The sequence below is a fragment of the Schistocerca nitens genome, chromosome 5 (assembly GCF_023898315.1).
Source record: "Schistocerca nitens isolate TAMUIC-IGC-003100 chromosome 5, iqSchNite1.1, whole genome shotgun sequence".
Classification (NCBI taxonomy): domain Eukaryota; kingdom Metazoa; phylum Arthropoda; class Insecta; order Orthoptera; family Acrididae; genus Schistocerca; species Schistocerca nitens.
This window is the reverse complement of record NC_064618.1, coordinates 205186496-205203522: the sequence shown is the minus strand read 5'-3', so window position 1 is coordinate 205203522 and position 17027 is coordinate 205186496. Positions and strand designations below refer to the sequence as shown.

Genomic DNA, 17027 nt, shown 5'->3' with positions numbered 1-17027 from the left:
TCTCCTCGGAATGCGAAAATACTTTGTTGATGCCGACCTACATAGGGAAAAACGATCACCATGATAAAATAAGGGAAATCAGAGCTCGTGCGGAAACATGTGTTCTTTCCGTACGCTACACGAGACTGGAATAAGAAAGAATTGTGAAGGTGGTTCGATGAAGCCTCTGCCAGGCACTTAAATGTGATTAGCGGAGTATCAATGCAGATGTAGATGTAGTTAATATTGACAGCGTCTCCATACCCAGTAAACCATTTTTCTTTTGTTTTGTTTTTGATGTATTTGATTCTTGTTTGTACCTTTGATTATTCTTAACATTCTACAGGTCTCTGGCGGGATTCACTTTTGGTATGATCCTGATACACCTTATAAGCATATTCTGCGGATTTTTGCTGTACGCTGATTATCAAGACTGCGACCCAATTAAGACGAAAGTAAGTACCACACCATCCAATACGCCAATGACGTACGTTGATAAATATTAATGTCTTGAAAAATGTAATCGAGGAGTAGTGCCTGTGTAAATTTTAAGCACCTTAAGCAATTTTTAAGCAACTTGATCAATAATCTTGACATTTTAGATGAATAAAGTTTTGCTTTAATTACTATGATAAAGAAAGTTGTTTTTCTTTTCAGAAACGTTGAACATAATATTCAGCTATACAAATAATTCACACAATAGGTATATATTACAGGATTAGATGTTCACTGCTGTTTCACCTCCGAAACAATAGTTTTATTTTTTATAGGAGTAGCTAATGTCATCACAAATAGACTTGTAAGTGTTACATAGAGTCCAAAAACAATGTTTCTGGACTTGCATGTGGAAAAGTGTAACATGTAGAATAAAAACGTAGGAAACTGGAATTATGTTACTACTTTTCCTACTTTTTCAGTCACTTTTTAGTGGTAGGAAACGTGAACAAAAAAAAAAATGTGTAACTTCATTGATTTTAGGAAAGCGTGTGACTCCGTTCACCGCTGAGTCTTTGTACTGTGATAACGGTGCTGGGATTCCAATGAAACTTATAGACCTTTGTAAAATGTGCAGGCTTTTCCTAAAAGGAATAAAATCTGACCATTTTATAAATAAAACTGGATAAGACAAGGTGATCCTCTGTCTCCTCTTCTCTTCAAGGTAGCCTTGGAGGGTGTTGTGAGGAAATTTAAACTAGCACATGCTGGGATCCTGCTAAGAAATAAAGTTAAGATTTTAGCGTATGTTGATGATATGATGCCCACAGTTAAAAGTGAAGTAGACATTAGACAGAAATTTGAGGACCTTATAGAAAATTCATCTAAACATGATCTTCAAGTAAACGATCAGAAAACAAAATACAAAATAGTTCACACAGTAAGAGGTCAAAAAGCAAACCAATTGCTTTTAATAATCGGCAGTGATAAATTCTATTGTTGAAAAGTCCAAATTTCTGGGCACAATGCGAGACGAAACGAATCACATAGAGTTAGAAGTGAAAATGGGACTGCAAAATGCTAACAAAGCCTATTATTCCCAAAAAAAAGTTCTAAGGAACACTGACAAGGAAAACTTAAAGTGGAGCCAACATTACTGAATAGTAAATCTTAAAATAGAGCAATACAGATCAATCATCAGACGAGTCATAACTTACGGAGAAGAAATACGTAGTATAACTAAAACGAAAGGACGCCAGTTACAAGTTTTTCAGAACGAACTTCAGGGTGAAATCTTTGGTCTATAATGTAATAAAGAACCGTAAAACTGGAAGAGGAGACAATACAGATATCCACATGCTGTCACAACAAGCAACATCAGTGAGCATAATAAATTACAGATGACTCTAATGAGAAGACCATCTGAGGAGAATGAAAGAGGATCACGTTTCTTCTACACTGAAGCACCAAAGTAACATGGTATAGGCATGCGTTTTCAAATACAGAGATACGTAAACAGGTAGAATTCGATGCAGCGGTCGGCGAAGTCCGAAAAAGACAACAGGTATCCGGCGCAGTTGCTAGAGCAATTACTGCCGCTATAGTGGTAGATTATCAAGATTTAAGTGAGTTTGAACGTGATGTTATAGTCGGCACACGAGCGATGGGACACAGCATCCCCGAGGTAGCGACGAACTGAGGATTTTCCCGTACGACCATTTCACGGATGTACCATTAATATCAGGAATCCAGTAAAACATCAAATCTCCGATACCAATGCGGCCGGAAAAAGATCCTGCAAGAACGGGACCAACGACGGCTGAAGATAAATGGTCAACCTAACAGAAGTGTAACCCTTTCGTAAATTTCTGCAGATTTCAATGCTGGGCCATCAGCAAGTGTCAGCGTGCGAATCATTCAACGAAACGTCATCGATATGGGTTTTCGGAGCCGAAGGCAGTCTCGTGTACCTATGATGACTGCATTCTTCCCCGTCAGCACCGACAGTGGGCTATTGATGACTGGGAACATGTTGCCTGGTTGGGCGAATGTTTTAAATTGTATCGAGCGTATGGACGTGTACGGTTATGGAGCAGCCTCATGAATCCACGGACTCTGCGTGTCAACAGGGGACTGTCAAAGCTGGTGGAGACTTGTAATGGTGTGTGGCGTATGCAGTTGCCGTGATATGGGACCCTTTATACGTCTATATACGACTGAGAGGTGAGATGTACTTAAGCATCCTGTATGATCACCTGCTTTCATTCATGTCCAGTGTGCATTCCGACGGACTTGGGCAATTCTATCTGGACAATGGGACACCTCAAACGTCCAGAATTGCTGCAGAGTGGCTCCAAGAATACTCTTTGCAGTCTGAAGACTTCCACTGGCCACTAGACTCCCCAGACGTGAACATATTGAGCGTATCTGGGGTGCATTGCAATGTGCTCTTCTGAAGAGATCTCCACCCCTCGTATTCTTACGGATTTATGGACAGCTTTGCATTATTCATAGTGTCAGTTCCCTCCAGCACTACTTCAGACATTAGTCGAGTCCATGCCACGTCGTGCTGCGGCACTTCTCCGTACTCGCGGGGGCCCTACACGATTTAGGCAGGTGTACCAGTTTCTTTGGCTCTTCAGTGTATAATATTCATGAACAAGTCATTTGGTACAGGAGCAAGTTTGAGATTCAAGGCTACACGAGTAAATGGAATTAAAACAATTTGCAACAGAATGGGCGTAAATAACCGGCTAGAAGTTGTACAAGATACGAGTATTTCGTGGCAACGCGTGAGATCGGCATGGGAACTTCGAATCCTTTAGGAGACAAGAAGAAGAAGTAGATTCTTTAGTAGGAAAATTAACTGGATGAGGTTGTGCAGTAGTGAGGCAATGGCCTCGTATTCGGGAATAGGACGGTTCCAATCCCCTTTCAGCCAACCACAGTTTTCCGTTATTTCCTAAACGGCTCAAGGGGAATGCCAAGATGGTCCCTTTGTTAGGGTTGGCAGATTTCGTCTCTCCTTCCTGCCCAGATGGTGGTTGTGTTCCAGTGACTTCGTCGTCGACGGGGCGTTCATCAAAAATGTATATAATGTTTGAAAACGTTTGTAGATAAAGAATGAATAAACACTCAAATAAAATTAGCACAACCTGTGAACGAGTTTTCGAGATAAAGTATTTATAAGCGATACAGTCGTTTGTTGACGTCCCGACACCAAGCAGTCTCAATGCCCCGAAGCTCGTTCGACCTGCATTTCACTTTCAGATGGATGTTCTGCGCCTACTTCATCACATATTCATTATTCAATTTCGTGGAATGACTTGTTCGCAGCACGGATTCCTTGGCTGTCGGACGCTGACGTGACACTGAGACTGTACTGATATTTTACAGGAGATATCTCGTCCAGACCAGCTGCTACCCTTCTACGTGATGAAAGTAGCTGGACACGTGCCAGGATTGCCGGGACTCTTCGTCGCTGGAATATTTGGAGCCGCTCTTAGGTGGGTAAACAGCAGTGCGATATCTTCGAACAGGATTCCATTTCTAATTTCATGGTGGGGCAATAATAGATACTAAAATGTCCTGTGTAGACAGTATCGTAATGTTTTGCAAAATATTTCCATCAGAAGTTGTTTTTATACATCCCTAAACAACACTGAAGTACATGACGCTTGGGTTCGCCTGACACATGAATTACAGTAACTAGAGAGAATCTGGGTTCTACCAGTCCTACTGGTCGTCTTACTCCATTCACTGTAGTCTCACGAAATAAGAAATATAGCTAATTTGGTTATTTCATTTCAATGATGTCCAATTACATTATGTTTAGGAACTGCTCCTGACTTTGCCGAATGATGTAGTATGCTCGTGAATGTGTTATCAGAAAACTTTGCGGTGCAAATCTGTTGAATAAACTGGGAGTTATAACGGTATCATCCCATTGTTGATGTGGATTGTAATTTGAAGCATTGGTGCACCCCCACTGAATAGCTAAGTTCGTTCATTAGAAAGGAGACAAAATCGTCGCACGAAATAAGTGAGTACAGGGTAGAAGAACAAGTGAAATCGATCGACAGAGCAATTGGCCACTGGACCTGACGGGATATCAGAACGATTCTATAGAGAGTATACAAAAGAACTTGTTGCTCTGTTAGCAGCAGTGTACCGTACGTCGCTGTAAGGTAGGAGCGTTCCTAGTAACTAGATGAAAGAACAGGTCATTCCTGTTTTCAAGAAGGATCGTCGAACAGACGTACAAAACTATAGGCCTATATCCTTGACGTCGGTCTGCTGAAGAACTGCATAACAAGTTTTATGCTCGCATATTATGACATCTTTGGAGACAAAAAATCTCCTCTGTAGTAATCTACAGGGGTTCCGAAAACACCGATGGTGTGAAATCCAGATAGCTCTGTTCGTCTATGAGACCCAAAAGCCGGCAGGTTTTGGCACCCAGGTTCCTTGACTTCCGGAATGCATTTAATACAGTTCTGCACTGTCGTCTACTGAACAAAATACGAGCGCACAGAAAGTGGGACCGGTTTTGTGACTGGATGCAAGCGCATGTAGTAGACTGAGCACAGCATGTCATTCTCAGCGGAGATAAAACTTCAGAAGTAAAAGTAGCTTTCCGCGTCCCCCAATCGAGATTTATTGGATCATTTCCTTTCTCAATACAAGATAGGGCCCAATGTAATGAACTGAGATTTCACGATGTATAAATGGAGCATGAACGGTCTACATACCGAAGGAATGTGTGTTACAAAGTGGTTGCGTAAACGGCAGTAAGGGCTGTGATGGTTGCGTAAACGGTCACTAGATAGTTGCCCACATAGGTAATTGTGTGTAAGTGGCATTTATAAACTGTGTAAAAAAATTAAAATAAAAGTAAAGCAACGACGCATCGCGAGGAATTATCCGAATGGGATACAAATTGGTAGATGTATCAGTAGGCCGAAATTCTAAACCTAGCTTTCAAAAACTCGTTTACGATAGAGGACTGCCGCACCATTCCCCCTTTCTTTCAATTATCGAACAAACGAAAGGGTGGCTGACATAGTGTTTAGTATATCTGTGATTGTAAAACAGTTAAGATCCTTAGACGACAGGAAGGCCTATGTGGCGTCACCGCCAGACACCACACTTGCTAGGTGGTAGCCTTTAAATCGGCCGCGGTCCGTTAGTATACGTCGGACCCGCGTGTCGCCACTGTCAGTGATTGTAGACCGAGCGCCGCCACACGGCAGGTCTAGAGAGACGTCATAGCACTCGCCCCAGTTGTACAGCCGACTTTGCTAGCGAAGCTACACTGACCAATACGCTCTCAGTTGCCGAGACGATAGTTAGCATAGCCTTCAGCTACGTCATTTGCTACGACCTAGCAAGGCGCCATTACCAGTTTATATTTAGTGTAATAATGTCTAAACAAGAGCGATGTTCTCCAATTGTGGATTAAAGTTAAGTATTCCAAGAACTACGTTCTTTTCTTTATAGGATAATTACTTTACCTTGATCCAGACCACACGATTACATGTTGACTATGGTACAAATATAGCACCATTCTTATCCATCATCTATCAGAGGTCATTGGAACAGCGGAAAGTTCCACGGGACTGGAAGAAGGCCCAGGTCATAGTAATCTATAAAAAGGGGAGAAAATCGGATGCATATAATTACAGGCCAATTTCACCGACATCGATTTGTTGTAGAATAACATATTTTGTGTTCAGACATCATTACTTTTCTAGACTCTGATAAGCTCATCTTCAGAAACTAGCACAATTTTAGGAAACAGCGATCATTCGAGACACAGCTGGCCTTCTCTATGCATGATATACAACAGGCTCTAGATACCGGCTCCCAGGTTGATGCCACATTTCTCGACTTTCGAAAGGCATTCGACTCAGTTCCGCACTGTCGCTTGCTCCAAAAAGTGCGCGCTTACGGTCTATCCGATGACATATGCCGTTGGATAGGAAGTTTTCTAACAGACAGGGAGCAGTATGTCGTCCTGAACGGGGTGACTTCAACAGAAACAAGCGTAACTTCAGGTGCGCCTTAGGGAAGCGTAATAGGTCCGCTGCTTTTTACGATTTACGTAAACGATCTGGTTTATGGTATTGGCAGCGGCATTAGACTGTTTGCTAATAATACTGTAGCCTACAGGAAAGTAATATCACACGAAAGTTGTGAACAAATCAATGAGGATTTGCAGAAAATAAATGCGTGGTGTAATGACTGGCAGTTATCTCTCAATATTAGTAAATGTAACCTACTGCGTATAACAAGGCGAAAATCCTCATTAATGTACGAGCATAAACTAAATGCCCAGTCTTTGGAAGCAGTAACATTCGTCAAGTATCTGGGTGTGACTATTTGAAATGATCTCAAGTGGAACGATCAGATTACACAAGTAACGGGTAAGGCGAACTCTATATTGCGGTTTATTGGTAAAATCCTGAAGCGATGAAGTCCTTCAACAAAGGAAATAGCTTACAATACGTTAGTTCGTCCAGTCTTATTGTTCGTAGGTATGGAACCCTTACCAGTTGGGTCTGATTCAAGAGATTGAAAAGGTCCAAAGAAGAGCGGCAGGATTCGTGACTGGTACATTTAGCCATCGCGAGAGCGTTACAAATCTTATAGAAAGTTTGAAGTGGGACCCATTTACAGATAGACGGCGCGCTAAACGGAAGGAGCTGCTCACTAAATTCCGAAATCCGATCTTCTCCGAGGATGCAGAGCATATATTATTACCACCAACTTTCAAATCGCGCAATGATCACCATTCAATGATAAGGAGGAGGAGGAAATTAGTGTTTAACGTCCCGTCGACAACGAGGTCATTAGAGACGGAGCACAAGCTCGGATTAGGGAAGGATGGGGAAGGAAATCGGCCGTGCCCTTTCAAAGGAACCATCCCGGCATTTGCCTGAAGTGATGTAGGGAAATCACGGAAAACCTTAATCAGGATGGCCGGACGTGGCATTGAACCTCGATGATAAGCGAAATTAGAGCTCGTACTCAGGCGTTCAGACAGTCGTTTTTCCCTCGCGCGATCCGTGAGTGTTACAGGGGGGGGGGAATGACTCTGGGTCGAATTGTGCCCTCCGACACACACCACTTGGTGGCTAGCGGAGTATATGTGTAGGTGTAGATTAACTTACTCAATTTATGAGGCACATTGTCTTGAATAAATCATCCATTTTTTCTTAAATTGCGAATTGTTTGTCAGTAAATATACATCACATCTACCGATTTGCGTCGGATTCGGATTTTTCCTTCTTGGTGCCCCGGTCTTTTTCTCTTTTTTCGTCCTAGAGTGTACACCTACATTAGGTTTTTCGCTAATGTTACTTAAGCGTCATCCAGAAATTAAGTTCAACTATTTTTTAGAGGAAAAGAAAACATAGTTACATTAAAAATGGGGTTGGGGCTGAGGGTGGGGCTTTGTTGGCTACAGATATATCATTTTCGGATCTAATCACCACTCTAACAGAGACACTTGTCATATCGTGGGATCAGTTTTTCTTTTCATTTGCCATGGAGGTCTGCCGTCTCGTAACGGAGCTATTGTGTCCAGCTCTTCGTCACTGTCAAAATGCTGATCGGAGGACAGCAATTTCTTGATGTGCAAGATAGAGTGGAAATCGCTGAGACTCGTAACCGTGGAGTAACGGTGTTGCATAACGCGCTGCCTCACCAACTGCGCAAGGTTGTCATTGATGGCGGACGATCGCCCATGGCCTCTTCTGTATGGACATATTTACATCCTTCGGAAAATTGCCTACACCAGAGACGCTCAATGAGTTTGCTCATGACATTCAGTCCGTACAGCTTACACAGACGACGAATTTCGACCGGCGTTATGTTTTGTGCATTTCGAAACTTTATGACAGACCGAATCTCAAAGAAGTAAGATCCGCCATTTTCAGCCACTGCTCAAGGGCTGCTGACAATCGAGATTGGTCTGGTTGCCGTATGGTTTTTACCTCACAGTACTGTTGTGCATGCCCTGTATTTCAGGCTCAAAGAAGTTTAGTTTCTTCCTCTTTTTTTTCTTTGAGTGATAATATCTCTGGATGACACTCACACTTGCATGTAGTGACTCGTACTGTAAGACTTGCTTCACGTAGTACCTTCACAATAAAAAGCTGCTTAAGCTACGATACGTATAAGAAGTTTATACCACATGTTGGTAACCCAGTGAATTTTGGTTTATTTAACAAAAAATATTAATAGTCTTAATTTTTTCATTTTATTTCTATTGGTGTCGATAGATTTCGGTTATTTATTTAGCATTGCGTACAAGCCCGATACCTGCCTCCTGGAATCTAAAGCGGGTCGTATTTGCACATAGCTACAGAAAAATGTCCTCAGCTATGATTAAACAACTGGTTTGTGATTTGTAATGTCGTTTAAGCAGTTAAATACACTGGTGTCTAAAATTAAAGCAACAAACGGAAATTTTGCAAGGTTGCGTTTGTTTTGACACAAAACAGTATAAACAGGTGATAGTAAAGTAGAAACAATGTAAAGAATGCAGAACCTGAACAACTGCAACATGCATAACGGAAGAAAAAATGTTCTTTGTTTTCTCCAACTTAACGTATTTTCACACACATTCCGACAGCTGGTTAATATGTTCAGTGTGGGGTTCGACCACCTATGGCAGCAAAAAGGCCTGACAACGACAGGGCAGGCTCTGAATGACGTCATCAATCTCACGTTGAGGCAATAACGCCCATTCCTCCCACAGGGTTGCTCGCAATTTTTGGAGAGTGTTTGGTGAATGGTGCAGCTCATCTCCCAAGTGCACTCCAGACACTATCTATGGGATTCAAATCAGGAGAGTGAGCAGGTCACACCGTGTGTGCATTATCTTTCGTTTCCAAGGAAACGTCAACCACCGGTGCTCTATGAGGTCGAGCATTATCGTCCATTAATACCTCGCAGTAACCTCACATGGGGTTCCAAGATCTCGTCATGATACCTGGTAGCAATTAAACCTTGCTGATTCACCTGTGACGATTTGTTAGAGTGGTCAACATAATCCCTGCTCACACATTAGCAATCTTCCTCAACATCGGTGTTCTTTAGACATTGTTTGAGTCCAGAAATCGTGTTCCACGTTCCCTGCAGTGCGAATCCGTCGAGAATCACTCTCCAGAAAAAATCGGGACTAATCTGTGAAGAGAACATTGACCCACTGTCCAACCGTCCAGGTGGCATGTGAAAGAGTCAACTCTAGACGTTCTATTCTGTGAAGATGCGTCAGAGGTACACATACAGCACGTTTCCGAAAATGAAGGCCACTCTGCCGAAGCCTTCTGTTCACCGTTTACCTCAATACAACACGTCCAGTGGATGCTGGTAGGTCATACGCCAGTCGCCGTGCAGTCCTAAGGCGGTACCGTTGTGTCCTTACTGCCAAATAACGGTTCTCTCTTTTTGATGTCACAAGTGGTCGGCCCTGTTGTGGTCTTCAGAATACAGTTTCGGTCTTTATAAACTGTCGCCACATCCGAGAGACAACAGAACAATTGACATTAAGCCTTCGGGCCACATTAATTGGAGACTGTTCAAAAAAATGGTTCAAATGGCTCTGAGCACTATGGGACTTAACATCTGTGGTCATCAGTCCCCTAGAACTTAGAACTACGTAAACCTAACTAACCTAAGGACATCACACACATCCATGCCCGAGGCAGGATTCGAACCTGCGACCGTAGCGGTCACGCGGTTCCAGACCGAAGCGCCTAGAACCGCACCGCCACACCGGCCGGCAATTGGAGACTGTCCTGCTTCCAATCTTCCTATGGCAATCCACGTCATAGAGCCTGGTGCCATACTGCCATACTGCACCGTCTGTGACTGTGTACCCAACGACTGTGGATGTAGGACTACACGGCAAACACTGCCCCTTGTGATAGGTGTCCTGACGTCGCCGTTGGTATGATTGTACGCTGACTGGAGTGCTATCTTCCGTGCAGAAAGAGATGGTACGGGCATGTATTGACAGTTCGTATATTTATATTGGGAATTACACACAGGACCGGGAAATAGCGGTTTGTTGCTTTAATTTTTGACAACAGTATAATTGGTGAAGTTAAAGGTAGTGTAAAAAATGTAAAGATACCCAAAAGCCTTAACCAGTGGTATTACATTTGTCGATCATATACACTACCATTTGCAACATAAGGCTTACTGGCAGCTTGTATTCGAAATCACTGTTATAACTCAAAACCGAGGAAGTTATATTCCTCAGAAATCCACTGTTGCGGAATTCTCAGTCTATGATCTACGCTAACATTAGTTACGTCTGTGCGAGTACACACCAGTAAACGGCTAGAGTAGCTTAATTTGTAGGGTTCTAGCTTGTGAGATATGGAGGTAGGCTACATCGCGGTACAACAAGGGCGCCAGATTGACCACCACTGACATATTATACCAGAAAGCGTGAGTGTAGCTTTCAGGTAACTTCCCACACATGTGTAGTCAAATTCCAGATGTGTTCCCATATTGTCGCACACAAAGGTACACAATACTAAAGGCAAGCTATTTACTAAGTCTTCCGTTAGCTTGAGGGTGACAACACTGACCTGGAGGGGGACCATAATAAAGTAGCTGTTAGAAATTGATAGTATAAAGTAGTTTTAATTCATTCACAGACTGGTCCTGAAGATGGCTGAACTGCTAGCAGCCGAAATACCTGATATACCCATGAAAGATAATGGAATAGGTGACAACACTGACCTGGAGGGGGACCATAATAAAGTAGCTGTTAGAAATTGAGCAACTGCTCGTAGAGAAGCCACTCTTATTCGTCTGTAACATAAATGCTCATCCCAAATGAAATATTGGGAAATGACTGGATGTGGAATGTATATTGCGTATTTAAAATCAAGTAAAATGGATTGCATTTAAAACAGTTCTTTCTAATTGCAGTTCCATGTCTGGTTGCCTTAACGCACTATCTGGGACCATCTACGAGGATTTCCTGCTACCCCTGATGCCTGGCAGGAAGTCGGACGTCGTGGTGAACCTTATAATGCAGGGCATCGTGCTGGTTGTGGGCGCCATCACCGTTGCGTTGGTCTTGGTCGTCGAGAAACTGAGCACCATACTTGAGGTGAGACACACAGCCAGCCGGCAAAATGGATGGCTTCGACAAAAAAGAAATGAAACGATTAAATTTTCACTTGTTTTCGATTCGAAATGTATTGGTAACGAAAAGCTTACGATATTGCAGCGCCTGTGTTATTCCGAATTATGATGCAAAGTTCCTTCGGACATGCATGTATGTTCGAAGGAACTTCGCATCGTTATGGCTACAGTGGTTACTATTGCTGAAGTTTTTTTTGTAGCATAGTTTACAATTTTTTTTATTTTCTTGGTCCATTTTATCGATGTGTGTTAGCATGTAAGACATTCTACTATTCATACTTTGGACAATTGAGAGAATTTTCCACGTCCGCGCTAGCAACGCAGTCGACTTCAAATGCCTGTGTCAATACCTCACTCCGCTTCTGTAATAGAGGCACCTGAAACAGCAATCTATAGTTTTCAGGTAATTCGGCTACTAACGGTTCGACCATCATCAAGGCCAGTCGCCAAATGCATTAAAACCACTTGACTGAATTACATACAGGTATGATAGTATAAAGTAGTTTTAATTCATTCACAGACTGGTCCTGAAGATGGATGAACTGCTAGCAGCCGAAATACCTGATATACCCATGAAAGATAATGGAATAGGTGACGGCGAAGTCGGATTGCGACAGCAGTGGAAATTTTCACCAGTACTCCCTCAGAAAAGGGGAACACAGCTTAAGCGTAGAGTTCCTGGTCGCAAAATACGTAGCAATGTACGGACTTGTATGGGACTTCACCGTAATGTCAGAAGCAATGAGGACATGGGGCATAGCTAACGGACTGCGAGTTGGCGACTGAGAGCTTGTTGTCACTTTTGGAGCTTTTGGAGAGGAACAAGGTATGTGACGTCTGCTGACTGGTATGATGTGGCCAGTCACGAATTCCACTCCTGTGTCTCCATCTTTATTTCTGAGCAGCACTTGCAACCAATGTCTTCATTTACTTGTTAGATATAGTCAAGCTCGAGCTTCCCTTTAAAGTTTTTACAGTCTCTTCCAGTATCGTAGAAGGTATTCCTCGATGTGTTATCATTTCTTTCATCATACTGTTCCTTCTTGTTGTCACTGTTTTCCATGTGTTCCATTCCACGTCAATTCTCCACAAAACTTTCTGATCTCTTATATCACACTACATAGTTTTCAACACTTGTCTACAGCACATATCAGACGCTTCGAGTCTCTTCTCTGGTTTTTCCAAATTCCCTACAGTGCTGTGATTTATGCTCCAAATGTGCATCGACAGAAATTTTGACTCGAATTACTGCCGACGTTTGTACTTCTTTTGGGTTGGAATGCTTTCTTTGTCTGTGATAGTCTGATTTATGTCCTCCTTGCTTCGTCTCTTATGTGATGTTTTGCATCGAGGGTAGAGGAATTTCTTCACTCCGTCAACTTCTTGGCCTCAAATGTTGATTTTAAGCTTACCACTAATCTCATTGCTGCTCATACGCATTGTGTGTGTATTGTGAGGACCTAGAAACGACGGAGAAGCTTCATTCCCCCCGTAGCCCTCAGTGCTCCACAACCCCATAACAGGCCACAGCAGTCCACCCATCCCACCGCCGCCCCACACCGAGGTAGATGGAAAACCGCCTTAAAAACCATCCACAGGCTGGCCGGCACACCGGACCTCGACACTAATCCGCCGGGCGGATTCGTGCCGGGGACCGGCACGCCTTCCCGCTCGGGAAGCAGCGCGGTAGACCGCGCAGCTAGCCAGACTGGCGCTCATACGCTTTGCTTTCATCTTTCATCGTTTTTTCTCTCAATCCACAGAACGTGTTTATTGGATTGTTCATTCCATTCAGCAGTTCCTGTAATTCCCCACTTTCACTGAATATAGCAATGTAACAGCGTATCTTTTCACTGATACTCGCTCACCTAGAATTTTAATCTCAATCTTGAATACTATTATTTCTTTCATAGCTTATTTTCCTCGTGATTCTTGCACATCTCGTATATTATCTGTTTTATCTATAACTCATACCTATTTACTTGGGAATTTAGGACACGATGTAACATTTTACACGGTCTAGCGCTTTTTCTAAGTCGATGAGTCCCACGAACGTGTCACAAGTTTTCTCTAGTCTTGTTTCCGGTATCAAGAGCAATGATGCAATTGTCTTTCCGCTGCGTTAAACTTTACGTAAAGCGAAAGTCATTGTCGTCTAGCCTTGCTTCAATTTTCTTTTCTATTCTTCTGTACACTATTATCATCAGCAACTTTGATGCGGGAGCTGTTAAGCCGAAAGAGCAATATTTCTCGCACTTACCTGCCCTTGCTATCTTTTGGATTGTATGTACGATAATTTTTGTGGAAGTCTCGTGGTACGTCTCCATACTCATAGATCCTACAAACCAACTTGAACTGATAAATAAAACCATACAAAAAATCGCATATTTTACAGCACTTTGAATGTTTATGTTACCAATGTTCTTGAAGAACAACCGGAATGTGTCGTTTGCTATCTACATCTGCAATAAATGCTGTCTTCGTGTTCACAGCTGGGATACAGTGTCAGCGGCGTCAGCAATGGAGCACTGCTGGGACTCTTCTCGTTTGGCATGCTGGTACCTTCGGCGAACACCAAGGTATGATATAGCCATTCCGCTTCCAAATATTTACACAGCTCTGAGAGAGTTTTCACAATGAGAAGAGAAAATACAGAAAACATCGACTATTGCTCAACAGAATGTCATTCTCCCAGTTTGATTAACGTTTGAACGACATGATTCTGTTCTTCCTACTGGAATATTAACATTTCACCTGTAAAGAGAGAAGGTTTACGCAATAAGCAGAATGAGGGAAGATACGCAATAAAACTGAAGACAAAAATGAGTACTTCCAGATACGAAAGATATTCCTGGGATTATCGTGTCATTTTAAAACGTTTTCATGAATACTTCTGGTGACAGGAAAGACATAATTGTCGTGACGAAGTTAGGCTGCCGATCAGTGAGTAGCTGAGACTGATAGCTCACATTTTAGAGTCAGAGGCTAACAGACTTCCCCTTGGTTTGTATAAATGTGTTCTTAACCTACGTTTGTTTCCCATGTAAACCTAGGAAATGAAAGAGAAAAAAAATGAAAGCTTGTTTCATGAACTAGACACACTTCAAGTCCGAAAATGTCACAAAACCAGTTACGGGTTATCTAGTTACATAAAGCAAGAATGTACTCAACACCTAAGCTGAGGGGTCGGGTGCAACTTGTGTTACTTTCTAGTTTCTTGGAAGCGAGTAGGTGGAGCGAAAAAGAAAAATTTCTAAAATAAAACTCTAAACTGCTGACGAACTGTATTTACTAATCTCCGAACATATATATGCTACTTACATTATACTCAAAGAAGAGAGTATGGTCTAAATGAGATATTTTTTACTTATTATTTTGCTGCAAACCAGATAACGTTCAGATACATTAAAATTTTAGTAATTTTTTCCGTTGGCTGATGAGAAAAAAAAGCGTTGCAGATTTACGGTATAGAGCTACTGGAAGTTTATGAGATCCACAGTCATACGAATTTCATGCTCTGACTTTCTTCAAACTGATACTGATTTGATACGTGTGTGTGGTGGGGATCGATGCTCGATCTATTTGTGATGATGCGCCAATCACGTAAAAGCATTACGACAAATGCATTTTAAAATCAGGGTTGTGCGCCGAGTCAATTTCGACGTAATGATGCAGTGAGACGCTCAGAAACCATATCTGGAAAAATATGGCACACCTTCACAGTTACCATCGACCGAAAGAAGTAGCACGTTCACAAAATTCTCTGGAATGATCGGCGACTACTGCTTTCCAGCGTGAAATTATTGTCTTCTGATATTACGGTCCGGAAAACGAACCTTTCGCTTGCTTAATCCCACGAGCTTGGAACGCATGGAGAGGATCTGGCAGTAAATTGAACCTTTTAGTCGGTCTGTGAGGCACTGTCAGAGAACGCAATTGGTAGCGCACTGTCCAGGAAATGCAGAGATTAAAGTCCTGATCCGGAGCACAGTTATAACTAGAATCAAATCTCCGTCGGAGCCTGTACTCTACGAAATGAGAACATGTCATCACATGTTGAAATAATACTCGTGAAATACAAAATTACATCAGTGTCTGCACAGTGCTGTATAGGGCCAAGTTCCATCGCGATTGCCACCCACACAAGTCATGTCAGGAAATCAATGAGACGCCGACTGTAACACAGTGAGAAATTTTGGGTTCACTTAGTGGACACAGATGTGTTATTTTGACTGATGATGTGAGTTTTGTAACGTTGGATGCTACATAAATAGTTCAACATATCGCGTCCGGGGTTAGGCTTCTTAGTAGAATGGTTGCAAATAATGCATTAATACTGTGAACAACTGTTCGCCGTGAAGAAAGGTTGGCCGAGAATCACCGTCTGGAGTTATTCGGCCACCTGGCTCAGGTCCTTCTAATTGACGCCACTTCGGCGACTTCCGCGTCGAAAGACATCGTTAACACTGATCGTTGGTAATTTTAGACACTGGGCTCTGTAAGTTCAGCGACTGATCATGACGCATGCACAATCACACAATCCAAGTAGCTCTTTTGTTTAAATTCTCATTGCCGTTTTCGGTTGTAGCATTTTCAGATCAACTGCCGAGAAATATACTATGTACTAGTGGAACCTGCCAATGTTTCGCAGCTGCTAAATACTTATGGGTGTTGGATATGCGTCCCTGTCCATCTCTTCCTCCCCCTGTCTCTATCACCTTCTTCCCTCTCTCTCTGTCCACCTCCCGCTTCTCCTCTCTACCTCCATTTCCTCCTCCGTCCCTCTAATTCTCCTCTTCCCTCCTTTCTCTGACCTTGAGCACATTTATTTCAATTGCCAGCGAAACTCTGAATGGGAACTGAAGTCACTTAAAATGAATGGATAAATTGGTTGGTATCATTGGTATTGGGAGTGCGACGGACCTCTCCTGCCGTTGGCAGGTTAGTGGCTTCACTGACAGTTTTTTTGCAAGGTCTTAATATGAAAATGAGTAGAAATACAGAGTTTCGATTTTGATTCCCTAGAACTCTCCGAATCATAAGCCATTTAACTATAAACACAAATCTTCTGTTCTATGTTAAAACTGGCTGCAAGGTACAAAACAAATCAGCAAATAGTTCTGTTTATCCAGTTAAGGATACAATGAATGGCCAAAGAAACTGGTATAGGTATGAGTATTCAAATAAAGAAATATGTAAACAGGTGGAATACGGCGCTACGGTCGGCAGCGCCTGTATAAGACAAGCGTCTAGTGCAGTTGTTAGATCGGTTGCTACTGCTACAATGGCAGGTTATCAAGATGTAAGTGAGTTTGAACGTGCTATTGTAGTCGGCGCACGAGCGACGGGACACAGCATCTCCGAGGCAGTGATGAGGTGGGGATTTTCCCGTACGACCATTTCACGAGTGTACCGTGAATATCAGCAGTCCGGTAAAACAT

The 17027-nt window shown here is 42.5% G+C and overlaps 1 protein-coding gene across 1 annotated transcript in view; it reads left to right on the top strand.

Annotated features, from left to right (window-relative positions):
• LOC126260856 (sodium-coupled monocarboxylate transporter 1-like) overlaps positions 1-17027 on the top strand; it is a 92468-nt gene that overhangs the window by 50243 nt on the left and 25198 nt on the right. The window contains exons 7-10 of the mRNA XM_049958269.1: positions 326-434; positions 3811-3920; positions 11368-11551; positions 14079-14165. Coding sequence (XP_049814226.1) covers positions 326-434; positions 3811-3920; positions 11368-11551; positions 14079-14165 — 490 coding nt within the window. The remainder of the gene's footprint in view (positions 1-325; positions 435-3810; positions 3921-11367; positions 11552-14078; positions 14166-17027) is intronic.